At 41.2% G+C, this 22,647-nt stretch overlaps 1 protein-coding gene across 5 annotated transcripts in view; it reads left to right on the forward strand.

Annotated features, from left to right (window-relative positions):
* The window catches only part of CWH43 (cell wall biogenesis 43 C-terminal homolog), a 49,865-nt gene that overhangs the window by 23,969 nt on the left and 3,249 nt on the right, over positions 1-22,647 (forward strand). For 2 of the 5 annotated variants that reach the window (XM_036093012.2, XM_078068589.1), the window contains 6 exons: positions 2,630-2,735; positions 3,801-3,936; positions 5,813-5,962; positions 11,105-11,249; positions 14,940-15,001; positions 22,097-22,252. In XM_036093012.2, coding sequence (XP_035948905.1) covers positions 2,630-2,735; positions 3,801-3,936; positions 5,813-5,962; positions 11,105-11,249; positions 14,940-15,001; positions 22,097-22,252 — 755 coding nt within the window. The other 3 variants (XR_013446339.1, XM_078068590.1, XM_078068591.1) reach the window with 3 other exon arrangements.

The following is a 22,647-nucleotide window of genomic DNA, read 5'->3' on the forward strand; positions in this document are numbered from 1 at the left end:
ACGCAGAAGAAGTGCCAGAAAACAGACGGACATGAGACAGTCCGGCAGAAGGGGGCTGATTACGCAAGACTGCTTTTGATTTCTTTTACGACACGGACCCTCCTATGACAAGGGCGCTGACCCTAAAGCAAACGGTGGAAGAAGGACTGGGCCATATAGACACATTTTTGGTGAAATGGAAAAGCAAGAAAGTCAGACAAAAATGACAGTATATATCCAGAGAGTTACACTGCGTGGGCCTACCTCTCCTTCACCTCTTCCACTTCTGGCACGCCCGGGAGACAGCAAGACCAACCCTCTCTTCCTCCTCGTACTCAGTCTACTCGACGTGAAGACAATGAGGATGAAGACCTTTATGATGATCCACTTCCTCTTCATGAATTGTAAATAACCATCATGCCGTACACTTAATAAATCTGTTGTGTATGTGTGTGTGTTGGTGTGAAAATCTATTACCTGTGTGACAAGAACTGTATGAGACGTTTGGGGTCATCATCGGCGTTGTCACCTAATATTCATCGCATAGAACAGCATGTGCAAGACTCATGCGGAAGTGGACAGCCTAGCCTTATGTAGGCATCAGGTGAGTGTATTTAATGTAATAACATCTTCATTTTCTTACTATTTTATAACTCTACTTTCAAAGAATTATACAGTATGCCTCTCTCTCTCATAATTGGAGAAACTGTGTATCAGTCTATCATTACAGGGAAGTTTTTTTTTTAAGTGTAACAGTGTTTCCAATACTGCATTATATTTATGACTGTAATACTGTAAGCCATAAAAATTTTATGACGATTCATTCATCAGTGTATAGGCTAGGCTACCGTGAGGCCATCATATCGATTAAACTAGGCCACCGTAAAACAAACATATTGCTGCTGCTTCATTATCAATGCATGAATTGTTACAGCTGCAAGTAAATATGAAGTTCTTTTTCACATTATCTTTTCATGTTTGATGTCTGCTGTTGGTACTACATGTAACATCTACAGAGATATAGGTACTGATACACGATTCGTATCGTAAACAGATGATGTAAACTTACAGTATCAACTAGAGTACAGGACTGTAAATGTGTTTTCCCTTCCTTATGATGTTCTTAATAACACTTTCTTTTTTCTAGCTTACTTTATTGTAAGAATACGGTATATAATATAATGTACAAAATGTGTGTTAATCACCGGTTACGTTATTGGTAAGGCTTCCAATCAACAGTAGGCTATTAGTAATTAAGGTTTTGGGAAGTCAGAAGTTAGACATGGATTTCCAACTGTGCAGGGGGACAGCGCCCCTAACTCCCATGTTGTTCCAAAGTCAGTGGTATTCTGAAAGTGGAGTTGATAGGGTTTGCTGATGGATTCGATGTTGCTGGATGGGGAGAAGGAAGGAATCAAGAATGACTTTTATGCCTTTGGCTTGAGCAACTGGATCAAGGGTGATGGCATTTATTGACAGGGGAAGAATGAGAGAATAACAGGTTTTGGAGTGATGAAATCCAGAGTTAATTATAGTTGTAGAGTTATGTGAAAAGGGATAGCTTGATGAATATAATCATGCCTCTTGAAATCCCTGTTGATGGTTCCATTCTCTTTATATGATATTCACTCCACTGAATAATCCTTCCTGTATAAGGATGAAAGGCCCAGCTTACCAGGCTGGTTAGCACACTGAGCTGTTTATGTTACGTAGCGGCCCTCCATTACAAAGAGGTTGCTACTTATCTTTCTCCCAATCTGAACTTGTATGGTCCACTCTAAGTTGCTTTTCCAGTTGTGGTGGTGGATTTGTTCTGATCTAGCCATACTCTTTCTCAGGATCCCTGTTATAGATCAGTTAGGTATTCATTTGAGATGGATGGTTAGGGTTGGGCAGTGATTGTCTGACTGAGCCCATGGACCCAAAAGATGAAGTCTGAGAGGGGGCTGTGCTCCTGAGCGCTGGCCTTGCCGGGACAGTAGGGGAGTAACAACATGTATAACTCAGAGGCAGCAGACTGCTTTATAGATCTGTTGAAGGACTCTCTGTATCCCTCTGTGATCTCATTCCTCTCCTGTGCAAGGGTGCCTCTATCCAGAATATGGTGTTTATCATTTTCATACATTTCTTTATCTTATTACTACCTGCGATATAGCCCCAGAGGATATTGTTTTTCCACGTTTTTGACTTCACCTAAATGACATCTGACATATACATTTTGCAACTTACTTTTTAAAATTTAAAATCACCTTTATAAGATTCATCCATATGGAAATATGCAGCCTTAGCTCATTTATTAGGGCTGTGTAATATTCCATTTTATGTATGTGACACCACTTATTCATCCATTTTCCTATTTTCCTATTGAAACGACAGCCAGGTTGCTTCTAATTTTTTGCTATTATAAACAATGCTCGTTATAAATGCTCACTTTCCAAATATTCCTCCTAACTTCCAAGCTTAAGATAGAAGTTCACAGAAGATTTATTATGAGTATATCATCTAGCAAAGAGCTCCTTATTTTTATGAATTAAATGTGGGCAAATTTAAGAAGAAAATTCTTTTGCTGAAATACAAATTTTGGTAGAGAGGTGGAGCAAACTGCCATTGTTCACAGTCATCTGAAATTACCCTTAAAACTATTCCTCAGGCACCAGCCACAGAGGTATCTGCCGCCATCTGGCCTTTTAGGTTTGGCTACGACAACGAAGGATGGTCCAGTCTAGAAAGATCGGCTCAAGTACTCAATCAAACAGGTAAGCCTTTTACTGGAATTAGTTCCAGGTTTTAAGAAACTACTATTGTTATTTTTATTTTGAACAAGATCATAAGTAATAGGAGGAGGGTTTGCTGGGTCATAAACTAATCTCTTAAAAAGGCTTTAGTCGGGTAGGCAGCTGCAGAAGGATTAAGTTTCTCTAACCACATCTGTCTTTGAGAGCAATTAATTCAGTTGATTCTGAACAAAGCCTCATACCGAGTATCTGCAGGGAGTTCTTGTCATGCCTTTGCTTTTAGAGATACTCCTGCTGGTGGCTTCGGTTGCTTGGGGACCCACCGTTGGGGATCAGAAAGCAGTTGGGTTAAAAGGCAGAATGGGTCAGAGTGATGCTCATTTGTGAAGCAGATTGCTCTCAAAAGCCTAAGGGCCAGTTTTTAAGTTTCTGGGCCCTCGGGTGTTCATCTTTGTATGAAGCATCCTGTCAAAGATGTGGGTATTTGGTTCTTAGATCAACTTTGTGGAGCATGGAGCAAGATATGGAAAGAACTAAACTGTTCTGGTTAATCCTAATGATAACCATGTCTCCTGAGAAATTGCTGGGGGTCTGTATGATTCTAATGCCACTGAGAAATTTCCATGGCTCTTCATCCTGATTATAGGCCTCTGAGGCACCTCTGGCCAGGGTCTGACAAAACCAGGACACTTCTGTGCCAGTACCATGGAGGTGTTTTCCCAGGAGTAAAATGCTGTTGCATACCACTCTATTATTTCTGAACATCAGTTGCATATTTGAGAAAGGCATTATGCTTATTTGAAATTTTGGGAAAGATGTTAAAAATATTTGAAAACTTAGAAATTATGCTTTTATCCTTTCCTGCATTTCTTCAAGGTGTCCCATGTTTTAATTACATTCTAAACATGGGAAAACTCCTTTTGTAGCTCAGGTTTGATCGGCTTCATTTTAGTGACTCATAAATTACTTTGTTTTTTTGATTTATGAGGAAAGGCAAAGGGTTTAAGTTAGAATAAAGTTTTGCTAATTGTTTTTGTACAGCTATGGTTACTCACTGCGTGCATTTTTTTTTTTTTTCCTGAATAGGTGCAGATTTCATAACAATTCTGGAGAGTGATGCCTCTAAGCCCTATATTGGGAACAATGACTTAACCATGTGGTTAGGGGAGAAGTTGGGTTTCTATACCGACTTTGGCCCGAGCACGAGGGATCACACTTGGGGGTGAGTGTACCTTGGGAACATAGCCCCGAAGACCAGGCAGCATGGGCTTCGAGTGGAAAGTTGATGTTGTCATACCTTAGTCCTATGAGTATGTTTCAGGGTGCTTCCAAGGGGGGATGAGGAAGTGTGGAAGATATGCATATTCCATGATTGTTTGAAAGGTGTCCCTGTTGCTGGATATTTTCTGTTCTTCAGCATTATAAACTGTTCAGTGTAGGAGCTGAGGTTACAGCACTAAGCATGTCTGACCTGATGCTGTGTGCATGGGGCTTACATCCTTGTGTGAAGAAACAGAAAATAACCATGCACACATGGAGATAAATAAGAATTTGAGGTGGTGGTAAGTGCTATGTAGAAGAGGAAAGTGACTGGGGAGGAGGGGCAGGGGGATGGTCAGGAAGGTCTCTGTGAAGATCTCATGATGAAAAGGACCCAGGATCTAGCCTTGGGAAGAGGAGGGAAGTGCCAGTGTAAAGACTCGAGGCAGGATCAGGCTTGGTGGGCCTGAATGTGGGGACCGAGGGGGAGCTGGTAAGAAATGAGGTCAAGGGCAGGCCCCTGATCTTAGAGAGCCACATAGTCCATGCTGAGGACTGAGTAATTCAGTTTTGATGGGGAACCATTGGCTGGTTTTTAGATGGGAGCCATCTGATCTGATTTACATTTTATTTATTTATTTATTTATTTATTTATACGATTTTATTTATTTATTTGACAGAGAGAGTGAGAGAGCACAAGCAGGGGGAGCAGTAGAAGGAGAGGGAGAAGCAGGCTCCCTGCCAAGCAGGGATGCAGGGCTTGATCCCAGGACCCTGGGATCATGACCCAAGCAGAAGACAGATGCTCAACCATCGGAGCCACCTGGGCGCCCCTGAGTTACATTTTAAAAAGATCATTCTGGCTGCTCCTAGAACAGCTTATTGGGGAAAAGGGTGGGAGCGAGCAGGGAGACAGGTGATGAGGTAGGTGCACCAGCACAGGTGAGTTATGACAGTGGGAGCTGTGGACATGGAGAGAAGGAGGCACATTCAGGAACTACTTTGGAACAGAGCTGACAGGAGTTACTGATGGTTTAGGTGTCAGGGGCCGGGAAGGGACAAAGGCAACATCGACGTTTTTTACCTGAATACCTGATAGAGATGATGCTGTTTAATGGGATGGGACCGACCAGGCAGAGCAGCTGGATTGTGCTAAATTTGAGACGCCTCTGGATTAGTTAAGCGACGTCCAGTAGAAAGCTGTGTGAAGCCTGGAGGGCCAAGTGGGACAGGACAAGCTGGACATGTATGTAGATTCAGGTAGCATCACTGTAGAGATGCTCCTGCTGGAGGGGCTCCATCGGGGGCCAGAGAGAGAGTGCATGCAGCCGGGGAAGAGAGCTGGCTGAGGTCTGAGCTCTGCTCATCCTTTTCAGATGTAGCTCTTGGCCTTGGAGTAAGGTAGGACATGTTTTCATATCTTTATGGGGCAGTCGTAATTGCTAGTTTTGTGAATTGTTACTCCATGTCCTTGTTGGCAAGACATTTCCAACATTTTGAAATGGGCTGATTGATGTTAGAATTGTTTATGCAAATATGTTGCCAGAGTAACAATGCAAGGAAGATGGATTTTGTGTATTACTAATTCTGCCCTATTTATGTCTCCATAGCATTTATTAAAACAGAGTTGATGGCGTTGTGCTTAGCGACACAGCGAGACATGCTAAATAGCAGAGACTTATTGCCCTATCAAGCCGACTGCGCATTAGTGCTCTGAATGGCCCTCAGTGGTTTGCTTGGAGTGCGACACATCCCTTTTTAACACCTGTGTTTAGTCCTGTCTCCATGATATGGTGGGACCAACGGTGATGCATGTGTTTCTTTTCATTCCAATGCAGGATTATGGTTCTGTCACGATACCCAATTGTGAAATCAGAGCATCACCTCCTTCCGTCACCAGAGGGCGAGATTGCACCAGCCATCACACTGACCGTTAACATCTCGGACAAACTGGTGGATTTTGTGGTGACACACTTTGGGAATCATGAGTGCGTTTCTTTGGTCTTTCTAGTAGTACCCGAATGCCAAGAAATACGATTAGTACGTTACTTTGATTTCCATGCCTTGACCTTTTTTTTTTTTCTCCCAAAGTATTTTTCCTTATGTAGCTGGTTTTAAGAATGAGGCATGGAAACCTTTGAGATGCGGGCGGTCCTTAGTGATGGTACAGGGCAGCAACGAGGGCCGTGTGAGCCAGCAGGGGCTGAGCAGGTGCTGTGCTAAGTGCATTATTGTACACAGGACCATTATAGCCCCATTTTACAGATAAAGACTGTAGACTGAGAGAGGGTAGATGACTTGTTGGACAGGGTCATGCAGTGAGGCATTAGGCAGACCCAGCTCAGAGATGGCTCATACTTGGGACCACATGCTAAACCAGACTACAGAAAAAGGAAATTTCCCTTTCCTACAGGATTATTACTGTTGGGATTCGAGGGTACTAAACGATATTCCCTTTGCCCTCGTGTTTTCACAGTCCACTAATGGGTAGGCAGGGGAATCTGGCAGGGAGATCAAAATATCTCTTAATTCTGATAAACCTATGTGGGCAACATGGCTTAAGTGTGTCCACATGGACCTGCTGATACATCCCCCGCAACAATACAGGAAACTGACTCCCCCAAAGCAGCAGACCTACCAGCAGGGGCAGAGTCTGCCCCGTCAAAATCTCCCCTAGGTAGACAGAATATGCCAGAAACGCCCTGTCTGCAAGCTAACAGGTTCCAAGGAGAAGAGAGAGGAAGGATTTGAGACAAGCCTGCCCAGTTCATTCTGCCAACTAGTTAGAAAAGTCCTCCCAAAAAGTAAAAGGTGAGGGAGAGAGGCCAGACATGGTTTTCTAAGCAAGTCCTTCTGTAAGGGGACATGAGGAATGGGGAATGACTTTTATCCCCAAAGGATAACCTTTACAACCAGTGACTTCGTCCTGAATAAATCATGAATAATACCAACTATATATCATAAAAGTAAAGATAAAAGTATATAATTTATACTCTGTCAGGCTAAACATTCTGTAATAACAATGGAAAATACTAACATAAAGTGCTATAAAACAGGGCATATAGGTTCTGTCCACATTAATGACAAGAGGCCACAAAGCTTTAACGTAACATACAGAACATTAGAACAACACTGCTGTGCTGTAAGTTTCACCTAAACAAGACGAGTGTGTCTGCTGCCCTTATTTTCTGGTTCTCTCACAGCATTATGTGGATCTGTGAAGGCATACTTGAATATCTTCTGAACTAAGTCAGAGCTTAGTAACATAAACAAACCATCCAAATGTAATAATGTGAACCATTTGCTCACTGGACCCTTGCTTGTCTCTTTAGAAATAAGAAGGGTGTTTAGAGGACAGATGATACTTGCTGATGGTCCATAATGCTTTAAAAAGCTGTTTAAAGAAATGTCTCTTTTTCTCTCAATAATTTTCATGTAGCAAGTACAGATATTAAAAAACCATTCCCCTGACCTTACACTGGGTTTGGCTTTTAAAAAACAGGCACTTCTGTGTTTAAAGTTGCAAGGTCTTAACCTAAGAAACAGCTGAATATACCCCTTCCCATTTTTCCTTTGCTTTTTTCCCCCCTGTCCCCTTTAACTCCTTCCAACCTCCAAAATGTAAAGAATAGACTTGAAAGAGAAGAGGAGACGAAAGAGAGCCCTCAGAATGTGCTTGGAAAAGAGGAGGGAAGGATTACCTTTTCTAACTTTCTATCAACCACATATTTAAAGCTCTCTAATCAACGCCATGCCTTTCACATGTTCTCACTTATTCGCTGGATTAATGACACATGCGCGCACACGTGCACACACACATGCACGCACGCACACGTGCATACACACACACATACAGTGACAACAGCAGTAACGATGCGAGCGAACACGTACTGAGATGCTGTAACTCCAGGGAGGGAAGCAGTGTATTTGGATGGCTAAAAGCATGGAATTCCAGCACGTGGAATCACACAGTCGGTCTGAACCCTAACTGAAGGTGTATCCTTCACCAGGTTATTTAATTGCCTCGGGCCTCAGTTTTCTCATTTGTAAATCAGGGGCAGTGATCCTACTGATGTCATAGGGTTCTTGTGAGATTTAAATGAGATAGTACCATTGGTCCAGTGGCTAGCACTGGGTGATACAGATTCTGATAAAAAATGTATTATTCCATCTCCATGTAGTACAACATATACTCGTACAATGTTGTGTACTTGTATTTCATATTAAAACATTGAAGTTAAAAAAAATGAGATAGTATCTCATGCAAAGTACAGGAGTACGTAAGTGCTCAGTTAATCGGGCAGCTTAAAAAAGAACCGATTCATCAAACACAGGTCAAGCGTCTGCCGTGTTCCAGGCACAGAGCGAGGTGCGGTCATAGCTCGGTGAACGCCGTAGCCTCCCTGAAGCAGGTGACGAAGACGGTCATCCTTTGAATAATTTGAGAAGCCATCATTACATGTTTCTATTTGCCTTTGTTTTCTCCAATACTAGATAAAAAATTCCTAGTGTGAATAAATATTGAGAGACTTCGTTTTCTAGTGATTATGGCATGCAAACAGGAAGTCATATTAGGAGTGAATTATGGAATGCTTCTGCACACATTATTAGCTGATTCAACAAGATTTTTTAAATTACCAACTACACAAATACCTCTTTACCACCAATAAATAGGAAATAGCAGCATTCCTTAGAAGCATTTAGGTGTACACTGTAACTAAAATTAATGTTATTTTCTGCAATTAACTGAGTCACCAGTTAATCACCACTTTTTTTTTCCTTATAACATCATAAGTATACAAAGAAGAAAGAGTGCAGAACTTGTAGTCTGTAGTTATAATTTTGGTCTTGTTGTAAGATAACCTCAGTGGGTTCCAGGCTTGTTTCTGAATTGGATAAAATTATTTTTTCCAGCCCACATTATAGGGTTATTGGGCTGATCAAATACTAACAGGTAAGGAAACATAAAATTTGTTCTCTCTCTCACTCCCTCCCCCCCCTTCTTTCCTCTCCTTTTTTGATACTCATACATACACTGTTTTTTAAAAAAATATTTAATCTCTATACCCAACATGGGGCTCAAACTCATGACCCTGAGATCAAGAGTTGCATGCTCCTCCAGCTGAGCCAGCCAGGCACCCCAATATACTATTTATTTTTATTATTATCACTGGATGAAATTTATCTCCTGAGAAAATGTGAAACCAAATTCATAGATTTTTTTTCCCCAATAATATATTGCTAAAATATATTTGCATGAAAACACTATCTGTGGTACAGTGACCTTGGAATTCTCTTGACTAGATTTGAATCCCAGTTGTGTGCTTCAGAAGGAACAGAATTCACTGCAGACCGTTGAGGAACTGCTCACCAAGATGTCGGAAGGGTCAAAACAACAGATAAGAGATACTACAGTAGTTGGGAAGAGGGGCCATGAAGCATAAAGAGTGCAGCTACTGGGGAGGAAATACTCAAACCTCTCTCTCCTCCCACCTTTTTATCTCCTACTGGTGCCTCCAATTGGCGAAACCTAACCGGATATCAGCAGAAAAGAGAGAGCCAGGAGATGAAATCTGCATGCGTGAGCCTCTCGGGACACAGAGAAGGGCTGAGAACAGATCCGAACATGGAAGTTAGAAAATAACCATAGGCATGGTCCTTAGCCTCATTTAAAAATAGAGCTAATGCCTGCCTCTCCAGTTATTGTGAATATTCGGTGTCAAAGATGTTTAACAAATGGTCATTCTTTCACTCTTCTATTTCTTAAGACATCTTTTAATAGTACTCAGCTGTCTGTACATTCTTATCTAGGCTTAATTCTGTCTTCAGATCCTACCTCAGTGACGTTTCTCCAATCTTCTCAGTTCAGTTCTTGGTCATCTCTGTCTTTGTCATGGTTTGTTTTTTGTTTTGGGTTTTTGTTTTGTTTTGTTTTTGCTTAAGTCATTATTAGGTACCTGTCTCTATAAATGCCTATGTGAGTTCTACTGCCTGTTTGCTGTTGGATCCATTCCTGGCTTGTCTCCCTCTTGGCTAAACATTGCAGGGAACCACATTTCCCAGAGTCTGCTGCTTTCTGGCTCCTGGATAGGTTTAGCCCATGGAAGGCCTTAGTGCAAGGCTGGAGCGCTGGAGGAAGAGAGAAGACAAGGTGTTTCTCATGATCTCTCGCTCTCTTTTTTTTCTCTTTCTTCTTTCTCTGCTGTCTCTGGCAGCAGCCGAGTCTCTCCTGTGGCTCTAACTGCTCCTTAGGTGGCCCCAGCACCATCTCCCACCAGTCAGGGCGGTGGGAGTGCAGACTCTGGGCATATCATCTCTTGTTGCCCCTCTAGCCCGACCAGTGCTACTGGTTTCTCATTGTTGCTAAATTCTGGTTGCCTCACTGATTCCTGTTTTGCTTCCCATCACCTAGGTAACCAATTTCCTGTATTAAATTCAGCCTGTTTAAAACACCTAGAGTGGTTTCAGTTTTCCTGGCTGGATCATGTCAAATGTGATATCCCTGTTTTTCCCCAAACTGACTGCAAACCTCTCAAAAGCATGATGTACCTACCTAATGATCTGTTACACACCTACAATGCTTAGCCCAATAAAAGCATCATGTTTAGCCAGCTTTTGACCAGGAGAGACAGGGAGGCTTTTAGGAAGTGTTTGGTTGATGGAGCTGAGTAGGTTACATAAGCCTGGTGTGCTCTGTGAACGTTAGGATTTTCCCTCTTACCAGTATTTCTGGCTCTCTTTAAATTTTATTTTATTTTATATTATTACTTTTTACCTACTATTCTTTAGCTGTAATACGGTGGTTAGGTCTTAGATTACTGATGCAGTTTCTTCTGGTGAAAAATTGAGCAAATACTGTTTTTGAATAGATACTTAAATCAACTTGACTTCAGCTGATTTGTGGGGAAAGATCATGTTCTTAATCCAGAGTTTGTCAGCCTGCCCAGCCGAAGCACTGTGTCTCTGTCTTGTTCATTTGCATAACATTAAGTTATTTATCCAAGTAGGAATTACTCGGGGTTTGTGTACTGTGTGAAGATATTCTTTGGGAACCATAGGAAGGTATGTACTAGTACTTTTTAAAAAATTGCCTTGCAAATACAATAAAGAAGTACATTTTTACATTTTAGAGATGACCTTGACAGGGAACTTCAGGCAATTGCTGTTTCAAAACTACTGAAAAGGAGCTCCGATCAAGTGATATTCCTGGGATATATCACATCAGCACCTGGTTCCAGAGATTATATACAGCTCACCGAACACGGCAATGTGAAGGTAACATAATCTTAATAGGATTTCTGATTTCTTAAGTAAAATGTTTCTTCTTCATGTTAAAAAAAACCCCAGTGCAACAATTTAATATGTATTTTGATTATAGACTGCTGCGTAGAAAACCAAGAGACATACTGGCTTTAAACAACAGCAACCGTCAGTGGCTCCTGGATCTGCAATTTGGACAGGGCCGGGAGGGGATAGCTCATCTCTGCTTCACACAGCTGGGTGGCTCAGCCGGGGACTGGAGGATCCACTTTGCAGATGCTTCCCAGGTGGCCAGCTGGTGCTGGTTGTTGACCAGGAGCTCAGCTGGGGCTTTGGGTGCAGGGTCCTGGTTTCTCTCCATGGGCTAACTTGGGCTTCCTCCCTGCAGATGGCTGGGTTCTCAGCGTGTGTCCCACAGAGAACCAGGAGAAAGTTGTATTGCCTTGTATGGCCTAGCCTTGTGAGTTATAGTGTGACCTGTGCTAGCGTGTGAAGCCTGCTCACATTCAAGAGGGAGAAACAGAAATCCCATCTCTCCATGGGAGGAGTATCAAAGTCACATTATAAGAATACCATATGGAAAGTGAGTTATTGTAGCCAAGTTTAGGAAATATAATCTGCTACCTTATGCAACTTAATTATGATGTTTGAGAGTAAAGGATAGAATGAAATATACAGAGAGGCTGGCTGACCAGCCATATAGGGCCTCACTAACGGAATTACTCCTTACCTGTTCCGATGCAAAACCTCAATTTGTCAGTGTCCCCAGATATGATCATGCTCTGGGGAACTGACACACAAAAATCAAATCCTTGAGCCATACGTGCATTGGAATGCTAAATGCATTAACTGATAAGAAGAAATATAATTGTACTATTTCATTATGCCCTATGTGGATTTCTTGGCCCTTTACCTTTTGTTCTCAACTTCATGTCTTGAGATATTTGTGGAGAAAAATTGCCTTACCCCTTTTACCACGTGCTTGGAAAAACAGATGAGAAAGAGCATGGCGTGATGAGGGTTTCCACTGTGGCTTACATAGGAGAGAAATGAATTCCTTTATGTAAAGGTCTGGGCAGGTACTCCAGTACTGGTGCCCTCCATGGTGTCAGGAATGTGCTCCTCTGTCCTGGGCGTCACTTCACAGAGCCTCCATTCCCAAGTTTGCCCCATGGTCCACGATGGCAGCATCCATGCTCTAGTTAGCAAGACAGAGGAAGGGATAAAGAAGGGGCCAAGAGCATATGCAAGTTATCTCTAAAGGCAGATGCCAGGAAACAGACCTCCAACATGGGTACTTAGATTTCATTGACTGGAATTTAGTCACATGGCCACACCTGGATGTACAGAAAGAAGGTCGGGACTTCACTGTGAAATCTTGATATACACACAGCTAAAAATACTACAACTTGGGGAGGAAGGCAGTCAGATATTGGGGAGATGAGTGAATCTTGGTGACAATGGATGAGGCAGGAAGTGAAGTCAAGACGGACTCCTGATTTCAGCTTCCGTCAGAGGGTTTATGATGGCGACGTTATCAAAGAGGACACTGAAGGAAGAAGAGTTTTGCCAAGATGACAATGAGTCTAGCTCTAGGCTGAGTCGAGGCATCTGTGGGGTATCGATGGGGACGTCCAACGGGCAGCTGGCTCTACAGCTTTGGAATGGAGGAGGGCAGTCAGGACTAGAGATACAGATTAAGTTGCTGCCACCGTCTGTGTGATCATGGGAACCACGGAAGTGGATGACACTAAGGTAGAGAATTGCGAAAGGAAGGTCAGAGAAAACCCCTGATAAGGCTACATTTAATGTGGCTATCGTGGGAGTGATGGTGAGGGAAGACAAGGGGAATCACCTCAGAAGGGAGATTAAGGAGAGGCCAGAAGAACAAAAGGAAATCCTGGCGAGTGTGGGTCACAGAGGCTGTATCAGTTGCTGCTGGTTGTTGGCCAGGCCTCTCTCTCCATGTGGTCTCACTAGTCCAACCGGGGCCGCATTTACCAGCTGTGTGACCTGGGGGCAAGTTATTTAAAATTTCCTGGCCTCAGTGGCCGCATCTGTAAAATGGTGATAGTCATATCTGTTGTATCACAGGGTGGTTATGAGGATGAAATATAAGATAATGTCTGCAGAGCCCTCAGTCTTGTATGCACGAGGCACTCGGTGAGTGGTAGCTATGTATATGTGTTATATGTATCTGGCTGTATGCATAAAATCAGGTAAGATAATTGTTTAAGAACATGGTCTCTAAAGTACAAAAGAATATTAGACAAGACAGTATTTGGCAAGTCTAAGGAAAAAATGCATCCTAATAAGAGAAGGAATTCTTACAGTGTGTGTGTGCGTGTGCGTGTGTGTGTGAGGGATGTGGACGGTGTTAAGGAAGAGGAATTTTATTTGGTATTTAATCTTCTGTTGGTTACCACTATCATGGTCAGAAGCTGTGTCAAGACTGGCAGTGGATTCTTAAATAGCTTTTTCTATTAGGAAGTTTATTAATGCAGAGAGGAGTTTTAATCATAAATGCTTGGATGAACAGATTTTTCTCTTTAAGAAATGAGTATTTGAATTCTGCAGCCTTAAAATTTGACAGCATCTTTTAAAAATCTAATAAAAAAGTGACGGTTAAACATATTCATAGTTTATTATTCCCTGTATATACAGCTGAATGACTAAATTTTTATTTCTTTCAAGGCAAACCAGACAGTACTCTTTCAATTTATTTGCTTTTTTCATCATTAACATTTTAAAATTTAATTTTAAAAAATATATTATCATTTTTCCATGTATGCCAAGGCATGTATATGTGTGTATGTGAGTGTGAGATGTAAGTCATAGTAAAGATTAACAAGCATCCATGTGTTCACCACTAAGCTTATGAAAAAATTTAAAAATAGATAATAAATTATGTTTTCTTTTAGTGATTTAAAAACCTGTTTTAAGTTAAATTTTAATAGTAAAATTGAGAAATGATCAAGAGTCAGGTATATTTTTTATTGATAGGATTCTTTAAAAAGAAGAAGATGGAAATTTCTTCAGTATAAAAGCTCCACATTTAGAGTTTTCCCAGAACATTACAGAAAAACAATGTTTTATGTTCTGCTTCTCTGATGAAAAATAACACTGGTCTTAAGCTTTCAACATCAAAAAGACTCATGATTACTCCCCAAATGTGTTTATTTCCAATGATTCAATTTAACAAACTCAGATTGAGCTCCTGCCGCATGCCAGGCTTCATGCTAAGTACCAGGGAGCCAACGTGATTAAGAGTTCCTCTGCTCGGGAAAGGGAGCGTTGAGACCTATAAACAACTGTACAGAAGGCTGTGGCTGGTGTGTACAAAGTACTGCATAGCATGACCGAGGAGGATGCGGTAAATTCTGCTGGGCGTGAAAGACCCGGAAAGCCACAGGGAGCTGGCCCCTGTGCTGCTGATTTGCCTGCCTGCCCCTCTCTTTCGCCCACCTTCACCTTTGCACCCCCAGCATCCAGTGCAGAGCCTAGATGGGCACCTAGGAGGTGCTCCAGAAGTATCTGTAGGATGAATAAATAATTTGGACCTTAACGGATCATTAGGAGTGAGGCAGAGAAAACAGCGTGCACAAAATGCATATTTATTACTGTCGTTCACACATTTTCTTGGCAATTCAGAGTAGAGCATTGTTTTTTATGCTTTAAACGTTCTCTCCTCTGTTCTTTATTTAGGATATTGACAGCACAGATCAAGACAGATGGTGTGAATATATTATGTACCGAGGGCTGATCAGGTGAGCAGAGGTTTGTGGTTGTTGCTGTTTTATTACCTACTATTACTGTGATCTTTTGGGTCTATCCTGGAAGGAAGAACTTTATAGAAGCAATTAATTTTGTTATTTTTTATAAACATTGATTCGGCTAGTTACACAGTTGAACTTTTTTTTTTTTTCAAGGCATGGCCTAATGATTTAAGAAAGAATAAATGGTAGAGTAAATTAAGCTTAATTATATAAAAAGGATACTGTGTAAGTTATTAAGCATGATAAGCACATAACTGTCAACACATGTTAGGAACGGCACCAGTTTGGACTGTAGGGCATGGTGGAAACACGGATCATGGAGTAAGAAAGCCCTGGGCTGAATTCCAGCTTTGCCAAGTTCTAATCATGTAATTTTGGGTAGGTTAACTCACTTGTTGGAATCGCTACTATATTGTGGTGAGATCTGTAGGTAAATTATATTTTTAAAAATCCCTGATATAAAAAGGTGAATAATATCCATATAATATATGCATTTATTAGTGTGTGAATTTATATAATGTGAATATATGTATATATGGATATATATATTCATTCCAAAATAATGTATCTAAAGGATCTTAAAATTCAAATATGTAACTGTGTAAATCTGTTTTGAAGGCCCTATTTCCTTAAATAAAGCTAAAGCAGTTTAATACCAAAAAAAGGACCAATGATTTATTTTTTTCATTCATTCATTCAACAAATAATTATTAAAAAACTATTATGTGCCAGGCATTGTTCTAAGCAGTGGGGATCTAACAGGAAAAAAACACATTCCTTGACTACCATAGAGCTTATATTCCTGTGGGAGGAGACAGAAAATAAGCACATAAGACAGAGAATGACAGGTGGTGATGTGATGGAAAGATGGATGAGGCCAGGTAGGAAGGATGGGCATGGGGAGTGCGGGGCGGGGGGGTGGCTGTGCTATGATCCAGAGGATCGGCAGCAGCCTGAAAGAAATGAGGGAGGTCACCTGCGTATACCCCGGGAAGAGCACTGCCTGCAAGGGAAAGAGCAAGTACAAAAGTTTGAGTGGCACATGCTTAGTATTTGTTGGTAAGAGCGAAGGGGCCAGCAGGGCTGGAGTAGAGTGAGATGGAAGCGAGGTGACATGAGAGAGGTAAGTGGGGACAGATCATGTAGACAGTGGATTGATTCACAGGTCCCTCCTCTTATAGGGTTCTTCAGTGGAGGGAACATGCTGGAGATAGTCCCTGAAACTCACGGCAATCCTCCTGCGAGTACACAATTTGTTGGGGGATATCTGACTTGAGGCCTCTAATACCCTCCTCGGGACAGTGCTGGAACTCTGTGTGGGCTTCTAGGAATGGGCCTCTCTGGCCTGACCCTTCTCCACACAGGCTAGTTCATCACCCAGAGGTGTCTTAGCATTGGCTACCTGAAGTTAGGGGTTGATGGTGAACTTATCACCCCTAAGTAGCCATATATTTTAAGATCTGTGGTCTCCATTTATGAGAGAAAATGGTTGGCTTCTAGGGATGAGAATCACAGGATCAACTTCTCTCCCATTGGAGATATGGCTTGTTCAGTTATGAGTCATAGTCTAGTGAAAGCACACTGTGATGTTCAACTCTTCTTTACCTTGTCATTCAACAAGTATTCGTGGAGCATAATGTATGCCAGGCACCAGGGGTATAAGCAGTAAACAAAACAGAGACGGATCCTTACCCTGGCAGAAGGAAGAAAGACCGTAATTCCATGGTGTCATAGTTTAGGAGGTGGTGAGTATGGTGGAAACCAACTGAGCAGGTTAAAGAGCATCCAGAAGATGGAGGTGGGTGCCATTGTAAATAGCCGGTTGGGTGGGTCTTACTGAGAAGGTGACACTGGAGCTAAGATTTGAAGGAGTGGTCCATGTGGCCGAGAGAAGACCCTTCCAGGGACTAGCTTAATGCAAAAGCCTGAAGGCAGGAGTGCAGATGTGTCTGAAGAAAAGTGAGGCTGGTTGGGCTACGGTGTGTGTAGGGGGATGGGGGTGGTAGAAGAGGTAAGGGGTTGTATATGGACAGGGAAGGAAGGCAGAAGATCACGTCAGGTTCTGTGGACTCTTATTAAGACTTAATAAATGGTGACCCTTATTGGTTCCTGAATAAATCCATGGGTTCATGGGTTCATATGCTTACTGGGATGAGACAAGGAGACCTTTGAGATGCCAAGATAGTTCTGGTTACACTAATAATTCAGAAACTCCAAAAGGCCCAGAACATGCCCACGTGGCTGCAGGACAGATAGCTTGATTATTATTTTGGTGTTTCCAAAGGGTTAAGGTGGGAGGGAGATGCTAAAGTGTTAGTTTATAAAGTATATGATACCAGATTGAAAACACTGTTTCTGTTTTCATTCATATTAAAGTGGTTGTTTTAATGAGGATATCAGAATTTCTAGGAAACAGTTTATGATATATACTGAAGTAGGTATAAAATGAAGTTGTAAATATTGTTAGTTGCCAGGGAACAGTGATATTTATAGTACCAGTGCCCATAATAGCTAATCATTTGGCTCTGTATACTTGTGGCCAAAGACCCTTATCACCTCTCCCTGGAAGAGTGGGGTGGCAGATTTTTAATATATAAATATTTACATATATATGCTAAATATGGCTGGGTGGCTTAAACAACAGAAATTTATTTACTCACTGTTCTGGAGACAGAGACAGAGAAAAAGAGTGTGTTCAAGCACATACGCTGTATGGTGTCTCTTCTTTTTTAAAAAAATGTTTTATTTATGGGCGCCTGGGTGGCTCAGTCATTAAGCATCTGCCCTTCAGCTCAGGTCATGATCCCAGGGTCCTGGGATCCAGCCCCGCATTGGGCTCCCTGCTCCGCGGGAAGCCTGCTTCTCCCTCTCCCACTCCCCTGCTTGTGTTCCCTCTCTTGCTGTCTCTGTCTCTGTCAAATAAATAAATAAAATTTTAAAAAAATGTTTTATTTAAATTCAGTTAGTTAACATATAATGTATTATTAGTTTCAGAGGAAGAGGTCAGTGATTCATCAGTCTTAAATAATACCCAGTGCTCATTACATCACATGCCCTCCTTAATGTCCATCACCCAGTTACCCCATCCCCCTACCCCCCTCCCTTCCAGCAACTCTCAGTTTGTTTCCTATAATTATGAGTCTCTTATGGTTTGTCTTCCTCTCTGATTTCATCTGGTTTTACTTTTTTCCTCTCTTCCCCTATGATCCTCTGTTTTGTTTCTTAAATTCCACATACGAGTGAGATCATATGATAATTGTCTTTCTCTGATAGACTTATTTCACTTCGCGTAATACCCTCTAGTTCCATCCATGTTGTTGCAAATGGCAAGATTTCTTTTTTTGATGGCTGAGTAGTATTCCATTGTGTATACAAACCACCTCTTCTTTATCCATTCATCTGTTGATGGACATCTGGGCTCTTTTCATAGTTTGGCTATTGTGGACATTGCTGCTATAAACATTGGGGTGCAGGTGTCCCTTCAGATCACTACATTTGTATCTTCGGGGTAAATACCCAGTAGTGCAATTGCTGGGTTATAGGGTAGCTCTATTTTCAACTTTTTGAGGAACATCCATACTGTTCTCCAGAGTGGCTGCAGTATGGTGTCTCTTCTTATAAGGACACTAGTCTTAATCAGGGTCCCACCCTTATGACCTCATTCAACTTAATTACTTCCTTGGAGATCCCATCTCCAAATATGGCTACACTGGGTATATAGCTTGACATATGAATTTGGGGGATGATACAAACATTTAGTTTATAACAGATGCAAAAGTAGCAGAACTAGAAAAAAACCCCAAAATTTATATGAAACCACAAAACACCCCAAAGAGTCAAAGCAATCTTGAAAAAGCAAAGCAAAGTGGGAGGCATCACAATTCCAGACTTCAAGCTATATTATAAAGCTGTAGTAATCAAGACAGTATGGTACTGGCACAAAAACAGTCACATAGATCAATGGAACAGCACAGAGAGCCCAGAAATGGACTCTCAAGTCTATGGTCAACTAATCTTCGACAAAGCAGGAAAGACTATCCAATAGAAAAAGACAGTCTCTTCAACAAATAGTGTTGGGAAAACTGGACAGCAACATGCAAAAGACAAGCACAAAATAAATTCAAAATGGATGAAAGATCTAAATGTGAGACAGGAAACCATGAAAATCCTAGAAGAGAAAGGCAGTAACTGCTTTGAGATTGGCCATAGCAACTTCTTTCTAGATATGTCTCCTGAGGCAAGGGAAACAAAAGCAAAACTACACTATTGGGACTACATCAAAATAAAAAGCTTCTGCACAGCAAAGGAAACAATCAACGAAACTAAAAGGCAACTTACAGCATGGGAGAAGATACAGAAGATATTTGCAAATGTCATATCTGATAAAGGGTATCCAAAATTTATAAAACTCAACACCCCAAAAATGAATAATCCAATTAAAAATGGGCAGAAGAAATGAACAGATATTTCTCCAAAGAAGACATCTAGATGGCCCAACAGACACATGAAAAGATGCTCACTATCAGTCATCAACAGGGAAATGCAAATCAAAACTACAGTGAGATCACCTCACACCTGCAGAATGGTTAAAATAAAAAACACAAGAATAATAAGTGTTGGCAAGGATATGGAGAAAAAGGGACCCTCTTGCACTGTTGGTGGGAATGCAAACTGGTGCAGCCACTGTGGAAAACAGTATGGAGGTTCCTCAAAAAGTTAAAAATAGAATTACCATATGATCTAGGAATTGTACTACTGGGTATCTGCCCCCAAAATACAAAAACACTAATTCAGAGGGATACATGCACTCCTATGTTTATAGCAGCATTATTTACAATAGCCAAATTATGGAAGCAGCCCAAGTATCCATCAATAGATGAATGGATAAAGAGGAAATGGTATATATACACAGTGGAATATTATTCAGCCATAAAAAGAATAAAATCTTGCCATTTGCAATGCCATGGATGGAGCTAGAGAGTATAATGCTAAGGAAAATAAGTCAGTCAGAGAAAGACAAATACTATATGATTTCACTCATATGTGGAATTTAAGAAACAAAACAAATGAGCAAAGGGGAAAAAAAAGAGAGAGGGAGGCAAACCAAGAAACAGACTCTTAACTATAGAGAACAAACTGATGGTTAGCAGAGGGGAGGTTGGTGGGGGGATGGGTGAAGTAGGTGATGGGGATTAAGGAGGGCACTTGTGATGAGCACCAGGTGATGTATGAAAGTGTTGAATCACTATATTGTACACCTGAAACTAATATTACACTGTATGTTAACTAATTGGAATTTAAAATAAAAAAACAAATTTAATGAAGTTAGGGATTATTGTTTTTCAGTTTCTGTCCATAAAACCAATTCTATAAACTTTATATCAACCATCTAATTCAATGATGTGCACTTCATAAGCACTTAATAAATCCTTACTGGACAATAAGAGATTCCTTGTTTTAGTAGACAATTTGGATTGTCTGGTTCCTTATCTTCAAGGACTTTTAGAAGGACCTTGAAGGCAGTGTCTATGAAATGAGTTATAACTTTGATCTTAGAGATTTGATAAATAACAAAAGTTAGATTTACTAGAGACAGTGACCGTAAATTACAGGGAACTGCACAGATTTGGGACCTGGGCTTAGACAAATAGCTCAGCCTGTCAGACACCTGTCACCCCATTCTGATGCTGTCACAGCTCTCCTCTTTCCCTTCATGGTGGGCAGACCTGCTGCCTCCACGTGCCCCAGCTCTGGGTTTCTGTCTCTATTTGGCATGTAGTTACAGGTTTTGTTTTGAATGTTTCTCCTACTACTTGTCTGGCTCAAGCCCCCACCGCCTGTCACCTAAATCCTTGCCGTGGCCTCCTAACTGGTCTCCCTTCCCTGGAGTCTGTTCTCTACACAGTCGCCATTGCATTTCTGCACAGAACCGCTTGGATTTCCATCTCACTGTCAGAAGAAGATCTGAAGTCCTTAGAGGGGTCTGCACGGAAAGCTTTGTATCATCCACCATCCCCGACATGCGTGCAAACTCATCTCCTACTGTGTTTGCCCTTATGCACTCCACTCCAGTCACTGGCCCTCAAAAAAGTCAAGCACGTTCTCCTTCGGGATATTTGCATTTGCTGCTCCCTTTCCCTAGAGCGCCCTTCTGCCAACATCTGTCTGGGTTGTTTCTTCATTCAATCTTTTTGCCAGTGTCACTCTGTCAGAGCGGTATGCTGAGCATCTACTGTAAACTAGCGACCTCTGCCACTTAGCATTTCCTGTCCGCTCTACTCTTATTCTTCCGGGGTACTTAGGTACTTTTCACCACCTGATAGATTTTATACCTACATACATATTTAATTTGTTCTCCCCAACTAGAATCAAAGCTCCACGAGGGCAAGGGTTTTGTTTTGTTCACTGTTTATCCCTCCTATCGAGAATGATGCCTGCATGTGGTAGGGACTTGATATATATTTGTTCACTGAAAAGCGAATGAATGACTGAAGTGGATAGTGTTTTTTTTTTTTGAAGAGGCAAAATATAAATAAAATGAATTCTTGGTTGCCCATGGTTCCCCCGTTTTTCCATCTGGGCCTCACTGTAACTATTTGGATAACATCTATAAAATGCTTTGATTTCCTGTAGAACTGAAAGCTCTAAGCAAAAACAGGATGTGCAATTTTTTTTTCAGACATACAATATCTTTTATTTTAGACTTGTAAATGTGGATGAAAATATGTGTGTGGTATTTGAATTTTTAAAGGTAAGAAAGAGTTTAGGCATATCCTCCTGTCATTCTGGAGAACTCCTGTTCTTGATGCAAAACATAATTGTGTGATAGGTGATTTGTAGAGACCAGAATATTCATTAGTGTTTGTTTAGTTGATTAAATCTGTGTGCATGTTCCTTATTCATTTATATAATAAGAGCAATATTTTGATAAATATTTGGAGTAATAAATCAAGCTAATTCTAGTGATGTACAGAGTAGAGTTATAAATGGGAAATTGGCCTAATAATGCAGGTGATATCTATTAGATCTCATTAGATTTCTGTACGGTGATAAAACCTTTACAAACCATTTCTATTTCTGCCATAGGCTGGGTTACGCAAGAATCTCCCACGCTGAACTGAGTGACTCTGAAATTCAGGTGGCCAAATTTAGGATCCCTGATGACCCCATTAATTATAGAGACAACCAGAAAGTGGTCACAGACCAGAGGGAAGTTCCAAAGGAAATTCATTTCAATCCTAGGTGAGTGCATTCCTTCATGAGGCACCACATCCCCTCTACAGACCTAAATATATTATCCTGCGATGAGTTCCAAATTAAATATGGTTCTAGAGGTTTGTTCAGGTAAGGATGGTCATGGTAAAAATGATAAGATCCTGCCTGGATTGAAGTTATGGTTCCTGCTTTCTGGGATAGAGTAACACGTTATGGTCCCAGGGTCAGGTGAAAAAGATCACATTGGCATCATCTTCATCACCATCACCATCACCACCACAATGACAGCTAAAATTTGAGTGTTCTGTGTTCCAGACCCTGTTCTAGGTGCTTTCGGTATTATCTCAGTTAATCATTCTTGGGTTGGTACTCTCATTATCCTCATTTTATAGGTAAGAAGTTCAGGCTGAGGAAAATGAAAT

This window comes from Halichoerus grypus, chromosome 3 (genome assembly GCF_964656455.1).
Source record: "Halichoerus grypus chromosome 3, mHalGry1.hap1.1, whole genome shotgun sequence".
Taxonomy (NCBI): domain Eukaryota; kingdom Metazoa; phylum Chordata; class Mammalia; order Carnivora; family Phocidae; genus Halichoerus; species Halichoerus grypus.